At 41.7% G+C, this 21,834-nt stretch overlaps 1 protein-coding gene and 1 pseudogene across 1 annotated transcript in view; one reads left to right on the plus strand and one right to left on the minus strand.

Moving 5' to 3' along the window:
• Positions 1 to 21,834, minus strand: part of CA2H3orf20 (chromosome A2 C3orf20 homolog) — a 99,191-nt gene that overhangs the window by 42,306 nt on the left and 35,051 nt on the right. The window contains 6 exon segments of the mRNA XM_047849153.1: positions 2,761 to 2,945; positions 2,947 to 3,011; positions 4,364 to 4,478; positions 9,365 to 9,496; positions 15,443 to 15,563; positions 16,337 to 16,489. Of these exon segments, the coding sequence (XP_047705109.1) occupies positions 2,761 to 2,945; positions 2,947 to 3,011; positions 4,364 to 4,478; positions 9,365 to 9,496; positions 15,443 to 15,563; positions 16,337 to 16,489 (771 nt within the window).
• On the plus strand, positions 19,625 to 20,744 carry LOC125161101 (pyridoxal phosphate phosphatase PHOSPHO2-like; annotated as a pseudogene).

A 21,834-nucleotide genomic window follows, 5' to 3' on the forward strand; every position in this document is an offset into this window, starting at 1 on the left:
CATAACTCTGTGTTGAAAACTACAAACCAGAGAGAGATTAGAGAAGACATAAATAAATAAAAAGCTATACTACTCACAGATTGAAATACTACGATATTACAAAGACATTAACAATCCAGTTGAAATGCCAAGATACATTTTTTACCAGCAAAGTGATTCTAAACCTATATGGAAATATAAACTACAAGGGACAGCAAAACAATTTAGAACAACAAAGTATTAGTACGTACTCTGCTGTATATCAATGCTTGTTATAAAGCTATAATAATTAATTGGAGAGCCTGATATTTGTAAAAGACTGGAAAAAGAGGAAACAAAATAAGGAGTCCAGAAAACGTCCTCTAATTTATACACATAGAGCCCCTTAATTTGTGACAAACTTTGCACCAAAAAGCTTAGGGAAGTTACAATCTTTTCAAAAGGGGATGCTGGATCAGTAAGACAGATATAGATAACTATAGATAGATATAGATATAGATATAGATATAGATATAGATATAGATATAGATATAGATATAGATGGAAAAGATTAAAAGTTGGCTCCTATTTCACATCACTACAGAAATCTCCAAGTGGAGGACAGATGTAATGTAAAAGTTAAAACAAAAAAGTTAACTAGGAAAGTTACTTTGTTGAATACTGTCATGTTCTCTGAATAGGAAAGTTCTTGAATAGGATATAAAAAGCTAATTATAAAGAAAAATATTGAAAATCGGACATTAAAATTTTCCAACTTCTGTTCCTCAATAGACACCATTACCAGAGTAAACGTAAGATCGTTTGCAACGTGTATAATGGACAAAAGTCTTGTACCCACAACATACAAAGAACTCCAAAATATAAATCAAGAAAAGGTGAATGACTAGTACAAAAACGGACAAGGGAGCTAAACAGGCACCTTATAAAAGAGAATATACAAAATGGTCAATGCACAATCAAAACGGTGCTCAACCTCGACAGTCACCAGGGAAACACAATGAAAATCCATATTGTAATTAAAATGACTGGCAATGTCAAGCATTAGTGAGGATGGGGAGCCACTGGAACTGGTGGGAGTGACACTCAATACCACCACTCTAGAATATGGGCAGTCCCACAAGAAGTGGGACATGTACCTACCACCCTAGGACAGCAATATCACATCCAGGCATATACCAACAATAATTAAGGACACATGCTAACACTAGTGCAGTTTGCCATTACCAAAACTGTAAGCAACCCAGATATCCATTAACATTAGAATGCATAATTTGTAGTGTATTCAAAAATAGGTTATCATACAGCAATGAAAATGAGCAAAACACTGCTACACACAACTCATAATTATAATGTTGAGCAAAAGAGGCTAGATGCCAGTTACATACTGAATACTGTAGTTCCATTTCAATAAAGTTAAAAAGAACACAAACACTAATCTACAAAGCTAGAACTCTTCCCCTTGGGGAGGAAGCTGTGGGAGGGGACAAGAGGGTATTTCTAAGGAGCTGGTAATGTTCTATTCCTTGATTTGATTATAGGGTATGTTCACTTTGTGATATGCACTAAGCTATATACACTCAGGATTTGTTCATTTTTATATATATAGAAAATATATATTAATTGATAGTATATAAAATTAAAATAGAAAAATAGAAAAGACATGTATTTTATCTATTTTTTAAAGTTTAAAAACCCATAAATCTGATGGTGTCACTTGCTGTCTTAAAGTTATGGAATGATTTCCTATAACACTAACAAGGTCACCTGATGTGGCTCTTGGCTACCTCTCTGTCCTCAATTTACAGCCATCTCCCCTCTTTATCAACATGCTCTTCACTGGCCTTCTTACTTTCCCTAGCACATACCTAACTTGTTCTTGTCACAGGTCTCTATATTTGCTCTATCCTCTGCCTGCTAACCCTTCCCTGTCCTTCTCTGTGCCTACCTATTTCTCGTCATGGTTCCTCATTTATTTTCTTTAAGGTAATATAGTAAAAATTAGTCTTTTTTTTCTAAATTTCTTGTCAAGTTAGCTAACATGCAGTGCATACAGTGTGCTCTTGGTTTCGGGAGTGGATTCCCATGATTCATGGCTCATATACAACACCCAGTGCTCATCCCCACAGGTGCCCTCCTCAATGCCCATCGTGGGTCCCCATTTAAATATCACCTCCTCAGAACTGCCTTCACTGACTATCTAATTTAGCACCTTACCCAGACTTCCCAGTCACTCTCCACTCCTGGCATTAGTCAAAATTTTCCATAAAGGGCCAGATAGTAAATATTCTAGTCTTTGCAGGCCAGATGGTCTTAGTCATAATTACTCAACATTTCTGTCTTAGGGAAAGTAACTACAGGCAATATGTAAATGAGTGGGTGTGGCTATTCCAACAAAACCTTACTTATGGACCCTGATATTTAAACTTTATATCATTTCACATGTCATAAAATACTCTTCTTTTGATCTTTCCCCCCTAAGCATCTAAAAAGCTAAAAACTCTTCTTCACTTATAAAAAGGTAGGCGGTGGGGCTAGATTTGGTGAATGGCCCTACGTTGCCAATCTCTGCTTTAAGGTGACCCTGATTTACTTTCTTCCTAGCCTATATCACTACCTAAAATGACTTCAACTCTTCTTGTATTTATTGTCTATCTTCTCACACCCCTAAAATTTCTGCTCCAAGAGGGAAGGGCCTCATCTGTTTCGTTCTTCATGGTGTGCCCACCGCCCATCACCATGTCTGACACATGGAGGCCAGAAGCAATGAAGGCCCAAGCCTACCTGGGTGTGATCATGGCTTTGGCTTGGGTCTTGATGGTCTTCCTCCGAGTGGGGCTCACGGAAATGGACCCATGCTCTTCCCTCGAAGACTCTCCAACTGAGGATTCAGGTCGGGCTGACCGAGATCGTAATAAAAGGACTTCTGAGTATAAACTTGGCTTGGGGCCTCGCTCGACATAGGTACCCCGATTTTACCTTGGTTCGATTGCTTTGTGCCTCTTCCTTAACTGGGTATTCTATGGTGAATAGGCCTGTTAACAGAAGACATGGCTGTCACTCTCCCTCATGGCCCGGCCTTCCCCGCCCTGCTATGAGGCTCTGCACATGAGCAGCCCTTCAGCTCATCTTCCTCTCCACTCCTCCACTCTCACACACTCACAAGCCAGGTCACCTCCCTTCTGCTGTCTGGCATAGAACTCCACCCCAGTACAGTTAGTGGATTGGTAAATACTGGCTGAAATGTAAGAACAAATCAATCTTATTTCTACTCATTTGTCAAGACCCAGCTGAGATCCCTCTTCTGCCAAGGAGCCTGCATTTCATTCAGTTCTGTGTCCTCCACAGCACTCATAGAGGCTGGGTATACAATGCATCCATGCTGTTCTCTTCCCTGAGAATGCTGTTCCCTATATCTCCAGATTTAAGTAGTTTCCATCTACTTTCTTTGTTGTGTTTATTTGTATTCTTGTTTTGCTTCTCCTACTAGACTTGAAAACTTCTGAGGCCCAGGACCTTTCATTCCTTCATTCACTTACCAGATGTTTATTGGATGCTAGACATATAGAGATGACCCAAAACAGGGTTCCCTGCCTCTGAGAACTCCTAGCAGGGATACAGGGGGGATGGACAAACAAAGAACTATTCATAATGCTAGGTAGTAAGATTTATAATTAGAGCACATTTTACATATGCTGTGGGAACCCAAAGGAGCATATGACTCATTCAGCTTAGGGAACCAGGGAAGGCTTTCTGGAGGAGGAGTACAGTTGAACTGAGTCTTTAGGGATGAGGAAAAACTCCTTGGAACACAGCCCCCTGGTGCCCAGCCAGGGTGGCATGGAATGGAAATCACTGTTCCTCTGTCCCCAGGCCCAACAGCAGGAAGAAAGTCTAGATGTGGGAGAAGTTTTGAGGTCACCAGGCTGGCCCCAGGGGGAACCCTGTAGCCTAACAAGGACAGACTGGTGAGCTGGCTGCTTTTTTCCCTTATACTGAGATTGTCCGCAAGGAGAGGAACAGGGTCTACAAATGGATGACGGGCAATATGGGAGAGCTGAAAGGTGAACCAGATGGGGACAGAGAGAGTTATAGAGCAATGATGGGAGGTCCAGGAAAATAAGACAACTACAGGAGACACTGAGGACACATGGGACCATGCTCAGAAAACTGAAGGTGGCAAAGGCCACCACTACTTGAGACACGGCCCTGAGCAAGTACCCTTGCTTCGGGAGCCTGAGCCTTGTTACCCAATCTACTGATGAGGAGGTCGCCCTGCCCACCCACCTCCCCAGGTGGTAAAAAGCTGTCCTCAGAGATGCCTTGCAGGTGACTCAGGATTTAGGAAGTTATCTGACAGGCATCACTCTACTTTTCTGCTCCTTACCTGCTGCCAACAAGACAGAATTCATAAACTGTGACACTGTCTTTTGAAACCGCTTCTTGATCCCCACTAGGGCTCGGCTCATCTTAGACATCTTGTCGTCCATGCGGGTCAGCAGCTGGGGAGAGGCCAAGGGGGAGAGCATTGTTGCCTCCCCGCCAGGAGCCCAGGAGCCATTGGCTCAGCCCACCAACAACTAGGCCTTGCTCCAGCTTGGAGGATGTGCTGTCCCCTCTGCCTGGGACACAGCCCTCTCCCCCTGCACTCAGGGAATTCCTGCACATCAGCCCAACCTGACTCAAATGTCCCCTTGTGGGAGGGCTTCCCTCCAGGAAGCAAAACTGTTCCTTGCTCTCTATGTAGCCTGAAGTCAAAAGTTAGCCCTTTATGAAGTAACTGGATGCATATGAGTCTGTCTCCCCCACTGGACTGTAAGCTCTTCAAGGGCAGGGACCGGATCTTGGTCTCTTTGGTGTCTGAGTGCCTGTCATGCAGAAGGTGCTCAATTAATGCTTGTTGCATTATGAATAACTAGATAGACAAGGGCCTCTTTGGAGTCCTTGCTGCCAGTCCCCCTCTATATGCATTCCCCAGAGTCCCTTTGTCCCCTACAGCTGCCAGGACATCTCAGATGAGAAACTGTGATCAAGCTTACGTAGATTGGTTCCTGTAGGGCACAAAGGCCCAGGCCTCTTGCCTCAGTTCGGGACTACCCTGAAAGGCCATTCTGGCTCTGAGGCCCTCTGTAGGACAGCGAGGCCTTTGCTGGGGCTGCCCCACCGTTCAACCTCTACCTCTGCTACAGCATTTCAGAGGCATGTGGAATGAGGCTCAGATCTCGGAGTTTATGACAGTCGGGGTCTGACCTTTTCTCCAGGAAGCCTTTGTTGATTTCCTCAGCCAGGGGAAGTGCTCTCCATGCTAAACCAGCATAAGGGCCCATTGCTGTCCTTTCCACCCTGAGCCTGGCCATTTTGTACTTTCTTTATCTCTCAATGTGACTGGCCCCTCCAAGGCAGGATCTTTGCTTTCTATATCTCCTGCTTAATACAGAGCAGTTGCAGAAAAAATTTTCTTCAGTGGAATTGAAGCCTCAAGTAGAGAGAATGGGATGGATGGGGGACAGATTTTCTGAAGTGTGACGAAGTCAGTCTATAGATTCTTCTTTGCCCTGCAGTCAGGACTTCTGTAAAGGATGCCCCAATTAATAGCAAAGCTTCAACCATCCTTCTGGTTGTTGGCCCCAGCTGCTGCTTCTGGGCTAATTTTATTTATTTATTTGTAATTTATACTCAGCCTGCTTCCAATAAGGTTTTGAGGTGGCACTCTGGGCTAATAAAACATTTAAATTGAGGTGTTGCCTCACTTCCAAAGTGCTGCCTTGATAGAAATATTTAGTGAGAAGCCTGGCTGCAGGGCTGTAAAAGCTAGGACTGCCATCCTGCCTGTCACTCTGATAGGTGGCTCCTTCCAAGGTGATGGGTGTCTGGGGAAGCCATTTAACAAGCTTCTCAGTGACGGGAACTTTGTGGGAGGAGGCCACCCTAATCCCCACCCTAAGCTTTTCTAGACTGCCATGGATTTTGCTGATGAGTCATAACTAGCCCCAAACACACAGACCTACAAAAGGTTGAATGGATTGTAAAAGTCCCAGGATGGGAGTGTGTGGAAGCCAGGCAGGCCCTTACATGTCACTATAAAGGTGGGGACACTGAGTCCCAGAAAGGGAAGGGACTAGCCCAAGGCTCTATGGCCCCTTCCTAGCCTAGGCGAGCCTTCACAATCAGCAAGTATTCTCAGGGGCCCCTTGCGGCTCTGATGGTCCAAGAATCTATGATGAACCAATTTTCTGGACCTTAGGATTTCATGTAAAAATATTCCAAGATGCTTAACTTGGCAGCTAAAGTCAACATTTGAGAATTGTGTTACCTACAATAAAGTTGATATTTCCTCATTTATTGGAGTTTGTCTAGTCAGAAATCTGTGTTCTCAAACAGAAGGGGTTATTACCTTGTCACTTTTATGGCAAGTCAGTCTTCTTGGTCAATATCAATGACTATAGACTAGAACACAGCACTGTTTTCAGAAGCTGTTTTAATGTATTGGTCTGCTTATCCCTATGCTAAATGTTCCCAAGACAATTGTGCTTTTTGAGTTATGATGTCCTTTTAAATAGCTTTCCAGGTTTCTACCACACTGTCAAACTGCCTCTGTGAGCTTCCCTTATGAAGAGGCCACCTTCTAGACCACATGGTCCAGCACAAATAAAATACAAGCTACACATGTGGTTGTAAACATTCCTGTAGCCACATAAAAAAGCTCTTAAAGGTGAAATTAATCCTAATAACTATTTTATCTAACCCAATATATCAAAAAATGATGGTTTTAACATAGAATCAAACTATTCATGAGAAATTTTTACATTTTCTTTCCATGCCAAGTCTTTGAAATGCAGCATGCATTTTCACTTATGGCCCATCTCCATCTGGGCTTGTCACATTGCAAGTGCTCAGTAACCATCTGTGGCTTGTGGCTACCATATTAGACAGGACTCTGTCGTGGACTTCTGGATTTCTAGGTCTAGCTTCTAAGATTGCGTTTAGGTAAGACAAAACAAGACTTGAATTACTAAGGGGCTTTCCTAGTCCCAGAGGGCATGTTTGGTATTTGGACATAGAGTGACCTCTCTTGGCTTGGCTATTCATGGGGTTCTTTAATTGCTTACATCCTGGTTCTCAGCTATGATCCAGGCTGCAGCAATTGCCAGACAAGAGGTTGCCAGGAAAATGAAGCATTATTGCAACTTTATGGGAAAGAACAATTCTCTAATACCCGTTGCCTTTGGTAAGAAAAGTAAGCTCACGTTTTTTTTTTACACAGCTGAAAAAGCTTTTTAAGAAATATGACATATGACCTCATATATCATGTGTACTTAGTCACATAACAGCAACTTTTAGAGTAATAGCATGGAACCAAATGGGCAGGGTGGACTCATCAATAAGCATGATCGTCATCTTAGCCCAGATGGAGTCAGAACCCTGGGGTTCTTTTGCTCTTTGAAGTAATGAGTACAGCCTGAAGTCACAGGCATCTGAGTTTCCTGGGTGCTCCTATGAGGCCCCTTTAAGTGACACACTCTCTCCTGGTACCCCAGTGACTCCCACAGTGCCCCCTCCCTAGCACACTGCACCAATCTGGCTGGATTACAGCGGGTTGTTGAAGCTTTTGCCCCCTTCCATTAGACCAAAGATACCTTAGAGACTAGAGGGAGTGAGATTTCTTCCATTTCTACATCCCTGCAGCCAACTTGGCACACTGCAAGTGCTAATAAATGTTTACTGAATTACTTAATGAATTAATGAAGTTGAAATCCTGCTGAAATGAAAAGGCAGTGAAAAACAGGTGCAATGCTCTCTTCCAAGAAAAACACAGGTGTTCTGTGCCTTATTCAAATAGCATGGGCCCCTAGCAAATGCCTGCCTCCATGTCTGCATGTAAAGTGAGAACTTTGGGCTGGCTTCTCCTCATGGGCTCTGTCAGCTTTGTGAGTCTATGAGCCTTGGTGGCAAATGCCCCTGCGGCACAAGAGCCTTGCTCAGCTCCAGAGAGGAACACGGGGAGGGTGAACTGCCCTCTGGATGGTCATATAACTGATCATGCAAACCTGGACACTATTGAGAGTGAAAGGGGATGCTATTAACAATTCCTCCGGGCTGGCAGGTATAAACTGAGACTGGCCCTGGGGAAACTGGGAGGTGTGGTCCTCCTGCTACTGTTCCAAGGAGGCTTCCCCAGTGGAATCCCAGCAAAGCGCTCTGTGCAATGCAAGTGGTCTGCTCCATTAATGAGCCCTTGGTTATCCCAGTGTCAAGGTATATGTCAACTGTTCCCTACTAGACTGTAAACCCCTCAGGGATCAGGGACTGTGTCCTCTCTATCCTCTCCAATCTCGCTCCACAATGTTGACTAGGGACCAGGTACATATAAAGATCCATGAAGACACAGCAAATGGAAGAAGTGAGCTTCTAGTCTCCACTGTTTGCTCACCCACCAACAAATACTTAGTAAGTACTTAATTTGAAGCAGTCCTTGTGCTGGGGCTCTGGTGAAACAGACATCAGTAGGAACCACAAGAAATTCCCAATCTGGTAGAGTAGATAGGCTTACAAATAAAGGAGTGCTAGAATAGAGATGAGTCATGACTGGGAGGGCCGAGCAGAGGGAGAGGTAGACTCTCCTTGGGATGGGAAAGGGGGTGGTGGAGAGGGTCATCATCACACTTTGGTAGTAATTCATTCCAGTATCATCTCTCTCTCTTCTGGTAACAGCGCCATGATGTTCCTGCCTCATCCATCATGCAGGTGGTATACCTGGGGCTGATCATGCCCTGGCTCTCAGGATGGACATGACACTTGAGCCTAGCCTGCGAGAGCAACATGCGCTCCTGGCCATGGTGGCCATTTTAAGCAGAGGCAGCAATGTTGGTGCTTCTACTGAAGCACTTAGGAAAGAGAAGCCCTCTTTCTCCTAGGAAGAACAAAGCTCATAGAATACCAAGCCCAGAGATGCCCATGACAATCTTGTTACCATAAGGAGAGAAACTCTCTGAGAACGAAACCAACAAAATGGAAAGCAGAGCCAAGAGATGGGAAGATCTGATGGAATCATTTGAGATCCTGGATTCACCCGTGCCTAAAGCTGCTTACTGATAGACTTTTCAGTTTACTGAGCCAATACAGTCTGTCTTTATGTTTAAGCCAATCTGCATTGGATACAATCACAATTGAAAGACTTCTAACAGGTAGAAGTTTCACGGAGAAGATGGTACTAACATCAGGTAGTGAATGATGATGAGTAGGAGTCCATTAGTCAGAGAAAGAGGTAGCGCCCTGCCTAGGGCAGGGGTGGAGGAAGAGGAGGAGCATAGGCATTGAAATATGGGATGGCAATTCACATTGAGATACCCTGGGGTCAGGCCTGGGGACCTGGTCTGCTTTGGCTTACCCGTTTATCCTGTGCTACTCCATGCGGACAATTGTTGGCTGAAACAGAGAGTGTTATTGTCTCATTTAGGGAGGTGAAGGTGACTATGATGGAGTCCTGGCTCAGAACCGTCAGCTTAATTTGTTCATTCACCTGAAGATGAAGAAACCAATACTTAGTGGATCTCTGCTTCTATTATCCATACCCCACTCCTTACTCTCCACAAAGCATAAAATCCCTCCTGGCTTGGGACTGAGATAGCTGTAAGATCTTTCCAGTTCTTATGTTGGAATTTAGCTTTCATGGAGAAGAAAGAATGTCAGTCTTCCTTTGGGGGATTGGCAGAAAAAGTAACTGATGCCTTCCTACCCCTGCCCCTTCACTTTCCAGCCCAAGCTTGGAACCAACTGTGAAAGAGACATAGGAGTCTACAGGCGAATCAGCTTTGGTTCTAGTAGAGTTGGGTGGAAATGCAGCTTGGGTCATAAGCCTACACTATATCTGAATCAGACAACATGTCCACCCAAGCACCAATTCTGACTATGAACCTTGGTCTAGAGCATGCAGAGCTGCCTCCGGAAGCTGACAACATGGCAGGAGGCATCAGAATGCACCCCTCCACAGGTGGGTGGGCAGATGACAAAAGGGAACCCAGCAGGGGCTGAGCCACACATACTCAGTCTTCTCCCCTCAATCACCACATATGTCACTACTCTTCCCCTGAAGAGGAGCCAAAGGAACCTACCCACCCCCGCCCCTTTTTAAAATCACTTCCAAAAGGGTGGGATTTTCTATGTAGCAATCCCAGATAGGAACAGGGAGAGGATGAGCTGCCTTTATAGCAACTCACTCCTTTCTGAGAATTTTGTGTTCTAGAAGTAAGTCTGAGTTCTGCCTCTGTTAGCAAACTACTGACCTTCTCTGAAGCTCAAATTCCTCAACAGGAAATAGGTGAAAGGCTAATATTAGGTTCAAATGAGATAAAGATTATGGAAGTGACAATGACCCATCACACACAAGAGCAGATACTGTCAGGATGTGTCAGCACAACTCCAGTGTGAGGTCCCTGGTTCATGTGTACAGAGAGTTATGTATACACAGTGGCCCTACCTATGTAGGTAGGTACCTGTGTGGTGACGTGTTCTTCCATTTTCAAAGTCCCTGACCTACATGTACCCAAGGACTCCTCTGAACTAAGCAAATACTCTTCATTTTGCTTCTTCCATTTACTTCTACTATCCCACTTGTTGGCCCCAAGGTCTACACTCAATTTCCTCACCACTGAATCCCTTCCTTATACTCCGCAGTCTGAATGCTAGTACTCTCCAGCACCTAGAAAATATTTACTCCACGGCTGTCTTCTTGCCAAGCCTTTTGACATCTTCAAATTTGTTGATCACTTCCACTTAAGAAAAAACCCTACCCTCTCCTGTTCTCCTTATAGAGACTGTAGTAGAGAGCTGTGGTTGACAGCTTAAGTGCTACAGCTGGACAGGGTTCAAATCCCAGTGTAGCTACTTACCAGAGGAGCAATTTTAGGTAAATTGGTTGGCTTCTCCGAGCCTGGGGACAGTAACAGAAGCTTTATCCTAGGGGACTGAGCAGATTTCCTGGGGTAAAACATGCACAAGTCTTAGCACAGTACAACTGTTATTTATTATCCCTGCTTCCTGGATGATTTCTCTACAAGCTCATTCACTGCTCATCTTCTTGGGAGTTCATGAGCCAGTCTATCACATATATCTGTCCTCTCTAATCTCTCACCCTTAGCAAGGATTAGGTCACAAAAGGCACTGAGCCAAATCAGCACATCTAAAACTATATTGATGTCCGATCCTTCAGAAATTTCTGTTTCCACCCAAGCACATACTCCACTGTGGAGTCATCTATACTTCTCTTTCCTCTCATTTATCCCTATAGCCTGTGCCTGAATGTCACTGAATCCTTCTATTGAAATGGCTCCTTTAAAATATATTGCTGCTGCCCTTCATCGTGTCAGACCTGGCTGGTAACTCCATAACCAGTCTTTGTACTATCCCATCCACTGATCTTTCCCTTACTAGTCAGCTTTCCACACAAATGCTGGACAAACCATGCCAGCCATCAACTTAGAAACTAACCGGCTGGTTATACTATACTTCCAGTATAGCTGAGTCAGCTCCTAACAGGCTGACCCTCCCACAGAACTTGAAAAAAAATACAAAAAAACCCCCAATGACCCAAAGGCTCTGATGAATAAACAAAAGCAGGCAAATTTTGAAGAATCAAAACTTAAAAGAAAGGGCTAGCATGGGATGAATTTCCACTCTACAGTTTTAGCCTGAAAGCAAACTGCAGTCATGGCCAAAACACCTACCATCTTTCTGGCCCAGAGAACCAAAGGACTAAACCTGTGGAAATTATAATCACAAAAAAGTAAGGAAAAAATTCCAGAAGGGACAGTGCCAAAGAAATAGATGCCCAAATCCTATGAATAAACCATCCATATCCCTGGCTAATCACTGAACCATGCATGAGTAGTGAAGACTCAAGACAGCTAAATGCTAGGGAATCAGAAAAGCTGAACTGAGATGTGAGCTCCTGCCCACTGTGGTAAGACAAAGTTTGGGACGTGAGTCTAACCAAGTTCACTGCCTGCTAAAACAAAACTGTTAACACTCTTCAGAGAAATACATCAGAATTCAGACTCCACAATCCATAGATCCTCAGATAATGTACACAATGTCAGTGATCCAAAAGTACTCAACATGTAAAGAACTAGTAAAGTGTGAGCTATTCTCAAAATAACAGATAACCAATCCTGTCTGGTATGTCCCAGATGTTGAAATTATTAGACAAGAACTTTAAGGCAGCTAATTTAACTGTACTCAATGAAGCCAAGGAAATTATGTTTGTAATAATGGAAAAAATAGGAAATCTCAGCACAGAAATAGACAATATAAAAAAAAAAACCTCAATGGAAATTCTAGACTGGAAAATACATATTTGAAATAAAAAAATTCACAAGATTAGATTAGCATAATAGCAGAATGAAGATGTCAGAATAAAAATCAATGAACTTGGGAGATAGATCTATAGAAATTATTCAATCTGAGAAGAGAAGAAAATAGGACAAGAAGAAAGAAGGAGTATATTGAGACAGTATTAAAAGCTATTAAAAAAAACATAATTAGAGTCTGGGGGAAAAGGAGAGAGATTGAGCACATTTTCCCCTAAAATAATGACAGAAGATTTCCCAAATTGGGTGAAAGACATGAATTTACAAATTCAAATAAACCTCCAACAGAACAAAGGCAACCACACCTGGACACATCATAGTCAAACTTAGAAAATCAAATTAAAGAAGAAATCTTGAAAGCAGCTAGAGAAAATGAGCGACAATTTGAGTAACTACAGACTTCTCATCATAAACTTTAGAGGATATACACAGTGTAACAGCATCTTTAAAATGCTGAAAGGAAAAAAAAATTCTGTTAACCCAGAATTCCACACCCAGCAAAGATATCCTTTCATAAAGATATTTTTTCACATTAAAGCAAATAGAATTTGTTGCCAGCAGATCTGCACACTTCAATAAATACTAAGGGAACTTATTCAGGCTGAAGAGAAATTATACTATGGGGAAACTTGGATTTTCAGAGGAATGCAAAACCCTGGAAATGGTAAATATCTGGGTGAAAACAAACTGTCCAATGCAGTCTGCAAGACAATAAGCAAATTCCTCAGCCTAACATACAATACCTCTTACCTCCACCCCACAGAAGATACACCTCCTGCTCCCTCTTTCTTTTACAAGAAGCACTTGTGAACTTTTTATTTTATTAAAAAAAAATTTTAATGTTTATTTTTGAGAAAGAGAGACAGACAGACAGACAGGACATGAGTGGGGGAGGGGCAGAGAGAGAGGGAGACGCAGAATCTGAAACAGGCTCCAAGGCTCTGAGCTGTCAGCACAGAGCCCGACGTGGGACTCAAACTCACAAACTGCAAGATCATGACCTCAGCCGAAGTCAGATGCTTAACTGACAGAGCCACCCAGGTGCCCCAAGAAGCACCTGTGATGCCATACAGAGTCCCAACTCCAAGTCTTTACAGATGCTATTCCTTCTACTCAGAATACTCTCCCTTCCTTCTATCTACATGAATCATATGCACACATGTTCACATTACAATTCAAGGGACACCTCATCTTTCAGACCACTCCTGACTGCACTAGCCCTTGTTATGCATTTCTAGATGCAGCTCCAGGGGACAAAACAATGAACTGAACTATACTGCCAAAGCACTTTAGTGATGTCAAAGCAACTTCCTCGCCATTATTTTATTTAGTTCTCACAAAAGCACTTTGTATTGATGAGGCAACCAATACTCAGGAGCTGAGTGATTTTCACAAAGCTTCACAGCCAGAGTTGGCAAGGCTGGCACTACACATGGCTTCTTAGACTCTCATTCCAGCTCTCTGTCCACTTGGTCACACTGATACATAAAACATGGTGCCTGTCTGCCACCAATTTATAATCTTTATGGATTATAAACTTTTCATAGAGCTGGAAAAAGTTTAATATTAAGGCAACAATTCAATATACCCCTAGATTGACAATCTCAGACCTGGCCAAGCATCAGAAGTACTTGTGACAACTACAGAAATCTAGCATTCTTGAAAGACCACCTGAATCAGAATCTCTCTGAGGCTATGCCTGGGGATCTGCATTTTTTAAAGTTCCATAGGTGGTTCTGATAAGCAACCAGAGCTGAGGACCTCTTCACTGCATGACTAATTATCAAATAACTAACCCAGACTGTGAGTACTATGAGAAGAAGCAAATGGATGTGGGCTGCAGTGCCATGATGGAGGGGAAGTATGAGCAGGGCTGTGAAGGAGGGGAAATTTAGATTGGTAGAGAGAGGAGGGAGAACACTTCAGGCCTATTCCCTAATAGGAAAGATGAGATATATTTAAGAGATTGAATGTTTCTGAGCAGAGGTGTGATCTATGGGAATTAGGATACAAGGATGAGAATCCAGTGGCCAATTTAGAGGATGAACAGAAAGGGCACAAGACAGACAACTAGGGGTAGGGTGTCTGAGCCCCACTGCATACTCCTAGAGTACTTCTGTCCATAATCCTTACCTTGAGGCTCTAAATATCAGGCCACCTTGAGTGTATTCTATGTTCTGTGATCTTTCTCTGAATTCCAACCCTATGAGCTTGTTTCTTCTCTTTCACAGCCCTTATTCTTCTCTATCCTGTGTTCTTATTACTCTCCTGGGATTCCTTGGGGGGCTTTGCTGATCTTTCTACCCCCAGATCAGTGATTCTCGATCAATAACAACTTTCTCCTCCAGGGGACATGTGGCAATGTGTGGAGATATTTTTGGTTGTCACAGTTTGGGGAGTGGGTAGTACTGGCATCTGATGGAATGCTGATAAATATCCTACAATGCATAGTTATAACAAAGACTTATCTATCCCAAAATGTCAGTTCTGCCAAGGATGAGAAAGTCTGCTCTAGATAAAGTAACAAGCACATTTAGTTGCTTTATTAATAAATTAGATTTATCATTATTATTTAGTTTTAGTAATTCCACACTAATTTATTATTTAATGAATCTTTGATGAGTGGCTGTCTGAGTAATCAAATGAATAATAAAGAAGGGCTTGTGTTTGTCAGCCACCTTTGACTTTCATGACATAGTAACATTATAAAAACAGAAGCTGAGAAGACCAACATAGAATTGCTAACTTTTCTTATTGCCATGTATAGGCATCAAAAATAAAGACAGCAACTACTATAACAGTTATTTCATAAAGTGAAGGGCATTTAACCATCAAAATGTAGTAATATTAAAAATAATAAAAATAAAAAAGGAGGGATATTACTAAGAAAGTCAATATGGCAGCAAACAGTTACTGTAGACTGGTGAAAAGTTTACCTCAGCCAGCTCCCAACCACTGTTCATCAACTGGGGAAACTCTGAATGAGACCATAAGCTCCTTAAGGGAAAAGCACCTGTCTTACAGGTAGCCCTATGACTCTTAATGCTGGGCAGTCTGAGGAAGACTGCCAAAGCCACCCCACTTGTGCTGTCCATGCCCACCTGATATTCCAGGGAGAGCAAAGTCTCTGTCTTGGAAGTCCAGCTCCACTTGTGGACTACGTAGCCCTTGTAGTCATTGGTGGTCCCACCTTCCTCATCCAAGACCAAGACAAATGGACAACTAGGAGAAATTCAGAGGTGAGAAGTTGATGCCAGGCCCCTGAAGGAAGCCCTCATCACTATAGGCTACAGGAAGGCAGGGCTCTGAGACTCTGTCTTGGGCTGAAGGAACCATGAAGTCCAGCAGGCAGCCTCACTTCCTCTGCCTAATGTGGTCTTAGGCCCTTTCACCTGTTGATGCTACTGGAATGTCTGTCAGAAAGGGCAGGTCTGAGAGATGATGGAGGTTCAGGCCACATCCAACAGGGGAAGAAATAGAATGTGTGTCCTGTTGCCCAAAAGCTGGAGCATACAGGTGACAAAATGGGAAATGGAACATCTATAATGCAAGAGTCATTCCTTCTGAGAACAGTTCCTCATGAAAGGCCAAAATAAAATCAGCTTTTGGCTGACAAGAATATGTGCCTCTCTTAAAAGACCCCACGGAAGTGGTACCCATGGCCTCTCCTTCACTTACTCCTGGTATAAAAAAATTTTCTCTACTAAGTAATTCTTCTAGGAATTCCATCCAAGTCAACAATCAAGATCTTAGTGCCCTGGGGGTATAAGTGAGGAGTAGGACTTTGGGAATTGCCCCTCTCTTTTGCTATGACATGGATCCAGCAAGCAAAGGTCAGGCATCAAAATACCTACACCCTGCAGGCCCTACTTTAACCCTGTCTCACTGCCCTCCTAGACCTCTGGACATTGATGGGCCCTCCTTTTCCCATGGTGCCTCCCTTTGTCACCATCAAAGATACTTCTATGGGGCCAGGATTCCCCCAACCAACTCACCGGGCCTTCAGGTTGTAGTGAACACAGCCCTGGCCTTCAGCATTGAACAGAGCCAGAAAGGAGAAGCTGGGTGTGTCATTAAAGAGGCAGGTGATGGTTCTCCCTCTGCAGCACGTGGGGATCTGACACATGGCAATATTTCCAGAAGGATAGCTGGCAGAAATGGTCAAGGAGAACTAGCAGAAAACTCTCCGGGTTCTGCTTTCAGGTGCTCGATGGAAAGTAAGTCTACATGTCAAAATGATAGCTATTTGGTGCATCATTCCCAGTCTTCAAAGACCCTCCCTGCACTTTGCATAAGTAACAACTAAATGACTATGGAACCCAACCATGCCCCAGGTGCCTTCTTGTATCTTCTTTCTACTCCTCAAACCACCCTGTGGTAGGTAGTATTATCTCCATCTCAGAGATGAGTAGGGTCTCTCTGTGTCTGGGGGTGCGGGTGGGGGGTGGTTCCTGGGACGTGGGACTTTCAGTGCTAAAACCAGGAAAGTCCCAGGCAAACCAGGACAAGTTGGTCACTCTACAGATGAGAAATCCAAGGACCAGAGAAATGATCTTCCCCACGTGACACCACAAGGAAGTGGCAGAACCAGGACCTGAATTCTGAAGCCAGTGATATTTCTAATGTTGTCAGGCTGCCTTCCCTTACGATCAGTCTAGAAGAGCAGGCAATGTTTCCCTGCTCATTTCCTACTAAGGTGACTCCAAGAAGCACTGGTCTCAGCTAAATAGGAACATGGTGTGGGCAGCTACTGTAGGAATTTCAGTAGTGCCCAGAGAGAAGACTTTCAGTGGTTATCACTGGGGTTCAACCTCTTACGGGTTTCCCATTAATGGGGGAAAAAGAGATAAACAGATAGGAATCATAAGTAGTAACCAAATGGAAATTCTGGAGCTGAAGAGTACAATAACTGGAACGAAAAGTCACTAGCTGGATTTAGCAGCAGATTGAAGCAGAAGAATCAGTGAACTTGAGGATAGATCAATTGGGTTTATTCAGTGTGAGAAGCACAAATTAAAAAGAATGAAGAAAATTTAACAGAGCCTAAGAGACCTATGGCAGATCATCAAACATATCAACATATCCCTAACAGGAGTTCCAGAAGGACAGGAGAGAGAAGAGAAGAAAGAATATTAGAAGAAATAATGACTGAAAGTTCCACAAACTTGATGAAATACATGAATCTACACAATCAAGAAACTCAACAAATTCCAAGGAGAACAATTCAAAGAGTGTCACACTGAGACACATTATTATCAAACTGCCAAAAGACAAAGAGAGAATCTTGAAATCAGCAAGAGAAAAGAGACTCATCATATACATGGGATCTTTAATAAGGTTAAGGGCAATTTCTTTTCAGAAAACATGGAGGCCAGGAGGAACTGGGATAGAATATTTAAAGAGCTGAAAGAAAAACTGCCAACCAAGAATTCTATATTGAAAAAAACTATCCCTCAAAAATTAAGAAGAAATTAAGGCTTTCCAGATAGATAAAAGCTGAGGGAGTTCACCACTAGTAGACCTACCCTACAAGAAATGCTAGTTCTTCAGGCTGAAGTGAAAGACAGCAACTTAAAGCCATACAAAGAAAAAAAGAACACCAGTAAAGGTGTTTATATAAGTAAATATAAAACCAGTATTATATTTTGATTTATAATTCCTCTTTTTTCCTGTATAAGTTGAAAGACAAATGCACAAAACAGTAATTGTACATCTATGTTAATGGCACTCAATGCACATATAAAGATGTAACTTCTGATAACAACATAAACGAGGAAGGATGAGCTGTATAGGAGCAGAGTTTTATATACTATTAAGCCTAAGTTGGTATTAATTCAAACTAGTTTCTTGTCAATTATAATACTCAAGTGTATTAGTTTCTTGGGGCTGCTATAACATCCAGGCCAAACCTGATAACCTGAACAACGGAAATTTATTCTCTCACAGTTTTGGAGGTTGGAAGTCTAAAACCAAGGTGCTGACAGGACCATGATCTTGGGGGCTCTGGAGAAGAATCCTTCCTTGCCTCTCTGTAGTTTCTGGTGGTTGCCAAGAATCTTCAGCATTCCTTGGTTTATAGATGCATAATTCTAATCTCTGCCTCAGTCATCACATGGTCTTCTTCCCTCTTTGTGGTCCCTGCTTTCTCTTCTTAAGGGTACAAGTCATTGGATTGGAAGCCAATAATGACTTCATCTTAATTTATCTTCAAAGACCCTATTTCCAAATATGATCACATTCTGAGGTTCTAGTGAACATAAATTTTTAGGAGACACTATTAAAGTCCATTATACAAGAGTAACCACTAAAAAAATAACTAAAAAATATGGGGCAAAGAAAATGAGAAAAGAATAAAAATGGAATACTACAAAAAAATCAGTTAAACACAAAAGAAGGTAATAATAGAGGAGCTGAGGAGCAAAAAAAATGACATATATAAAACGAATAGTAAAATGGTGGAATTAAGTCCTTTCATATCAGCAATTACATTAAATACAAATGGATTAAATTCTGCAACCAAAGAGAAGGAATTGTCAGAATGAATTAAAAAAAATTCAACTATATGCTGTCTATAAGAGGTTTACTTGAAATCCAAAGATACAACTATGTTGAAAGTCAAATGATGGGAAAAAAGATATTCCATGCAAATAGTAACCAAAATAGAGCAGAGGTGGCTATACTGGTATCAGAGAAAACAGATTTTAAAAATTTCTGTAAGAGACAAATAAGGACATTATGTATTGAGAAAAGGGTCAATACCTAGAGAAGATACAATTATAGACATATATACACCTAACAACAGAGCCCCAAAATATATAAAGCAAAAATTTACAGGATTAAAAATAGAAAAAGTTTTAAGTTGGAGACTTAAAAAGTTAAAAGTTGGAGACTTCACTACCTCACTACCTTACACAGGTCAATAAAGAAAACAGAATTTGAACAACACTATAAACTAACTAGACCTAACAGAACACTCCACCCAACAGCAGCAGAATGCACATTCTTCTCAAGTGCATAGGACCATTCTCTGATAGAGACAATATGTTAGGACACAAAACAAGTCTCAATAAATTTTAAAAGATTGGAACCTTAGAAAGTATCTTCTCGGACAACAGAATGAAACTAGAAATCAATGGCAGAAGGATATTTGGAAATTTCTCAGGTGCAAATTAAACAATACACATTTTAAACAACCAATGGATAGAGAAGAAATCACAAGGAAAATTAGAAAGATGTGAAAACAAAAATACAACACATCAAAACTTACAGGATAAGACACGGGAATGAGGTTGGAGGACAGAGTCCATGGGAATGGCACAGAGGCCAGGAATGCTGCCAACACCTGGCCCAGGTCAGTGAGAAGCCCTGGGGACCCAGCCGAGCCTGCTGCTCCTGTTCTCCAACATGCACCTCACAGGGAATGACCCCCAACTAGGTGCCTACTCCTACATTCAAGGCGACCTGATAGGTTTTCTGTCAGATGTTCCACTGTAATAATGCTGGAGTTATGAAGTCTCTGTTTCTTTGCTCCAAAACAAGACATTCTTCCCTGCATATAGAATAGGAGTAATGTTGGTCAGAATCTGGCTGGTGTTTAAAACTGAAGATTGTCATGACTGCTTAATGTAAGCTCTATTCTGAAGTAAAATTGTCTTAGAAATACTAAGTCAGTTTAATTCGTAGTGCTCAAAGAATCATCCACACAGGAACACAGTAATAATACTGGTGACCCAAATTTGCTTTTGGAACCATGAAACTTTGCTCGTTTTTGACTTTGACAATATAATCACAGATGACAATAGCGATGCATGGATTGTACAGTGTGCTCCAGAGAAAAAGCTTCCTATGGAACTACAAGATTCTTATGAAAAAGGATTTTGGACAGAATTTATGGGCAGAGTCTTTAAGCATTTGGGAGATGAAGGCATAAGAAAAGATGAAAAGAGCAGTGACATCAATGCCTTGGTGAACTTTGGATAAATTTGGCTGTATCATTATTTCAGATTCAAATTCAGTCTTCATGGATGGGGTTTTAGAAGCTACCAGTTTTCATGATGTGTTAGACAATATGTTTATAAATCCAACATTTTTTGATAGCAATCGTCATCTCTCTGTGAAAAATTATCATGCTCATTCTTGCAATAGGTTCCAAAAAAAAATTTGCAAAATGTAGTTTTGGTAGACAAACGGTTACAAGAGGGAGTGAGTTATACATGAATGGTTTATGTAGGTGATGGTGAAAATGATGCCTTTCCAGTAACTTTTTAAAAGAATGATGATGCCATGCCACAGAAAGGATATACTTTACAGAAAACTCTTTCCAGAATGTCTTAAAATCTTGAACCTATGGAATATTCTGTTGTAGTTTGGTCTTCAGGTGTTGAAGTAATTTCTCATTAACAATTTATTTATTTTTTTATTTTAGAGAGAGTCCATGAGTGGGTGAGAGGGGCAAAGGGAGAGAGAGAAAAACCCAAGCAGGCTCCACAGTGTAGAGCCTGATGCAGGGCTCAATCCCATGACTCTGGGATCACAACCTGAGTCAAAATCAAGAATTGGATGCTCAACCAGGTGAACCACCCAGGTGTCACCAGTTTCTAATAAAGGAATAATATACCAACAACAATGAAAAACTTAAGGGATAAAGTGAGAACAGCGGTCAGGGAGAAATTTATAGCTGTAAATACCCACACTGAAAGAAGAGGGGTGCCTGGGTGGCTCAGTCGGTTAAGCATCCACTCTTGATTTCAGCTCACATCATGATCTCATGGTTCGTGAGTTCGAGGCCCACATCCAGCTCTGCGCTGACAGTATGAAACCTGTTTGGGATTCACACTCTCTCCCTCTCTCTTTGCCCCTCCCCTGCTCACTCTCTATCTCTCAAAATAAATAAATAAATAAGCTTTTTAAAAAAGGGAGAGAAGAAAGGTCTCAAATCAATAACCATAATTACCACTTTAGGTACTAGAAAAAGAAGAGCAAATTAAAGTTAAAGCTAGCAGAAGGGAAGAAATAATAAAGATTAGCAGAAACAGAAACAAAATAGAGAACAGAAAAGCAACAGAAAGAACCAACAAAACCAAAAGTTGGTTCTTTGAAAAGATCGACAAAATTGAGAAAACTGTAACTAGACTGCCAAAAAAAAAAAAAAAAGGAAAATTCAAATTCCTAAAATCAGAAATGAAAGTGGAGACATATAAGAGAAGTATATGAACCATTTTACATCTACAGGTTAGATAGCCTACTTGGAAAAAAAATTCCTAGAAACATGCAAAGGGAAATTGAAGGATAAGAGATCAACACCCAGAAATCAGTTGCCCCTCATGAAGATGGGTTGTCTTTCCATTTATCTCATTCTTCTTTAATTTATCTTAACAGTATTTTGTAGTTTTTAGTGTACAAGTCTGACACTTCCTTGGTTAAATTTATTCCAAAATATCTTCTTTTTAAAATTTAATTTATTTAAAGTTAATTAATATACAGTGTAGTATTG

Source organism: Prionailurus viverrinus, chromosome A2 (assembly GCF_022837055.1).
Source record: "Prionailurus viverrinus isolate Anna chromosome A2, UM_Priviv_1.0, whole genome shotgun sequence".
Taxonomy (NCBI): domain Eukaryota; kingdom Metazoa; phylum Chordata; class Mammalia; order Carnivora; family Felidae; genus Prionailurus; species Prionailurus viverrinus.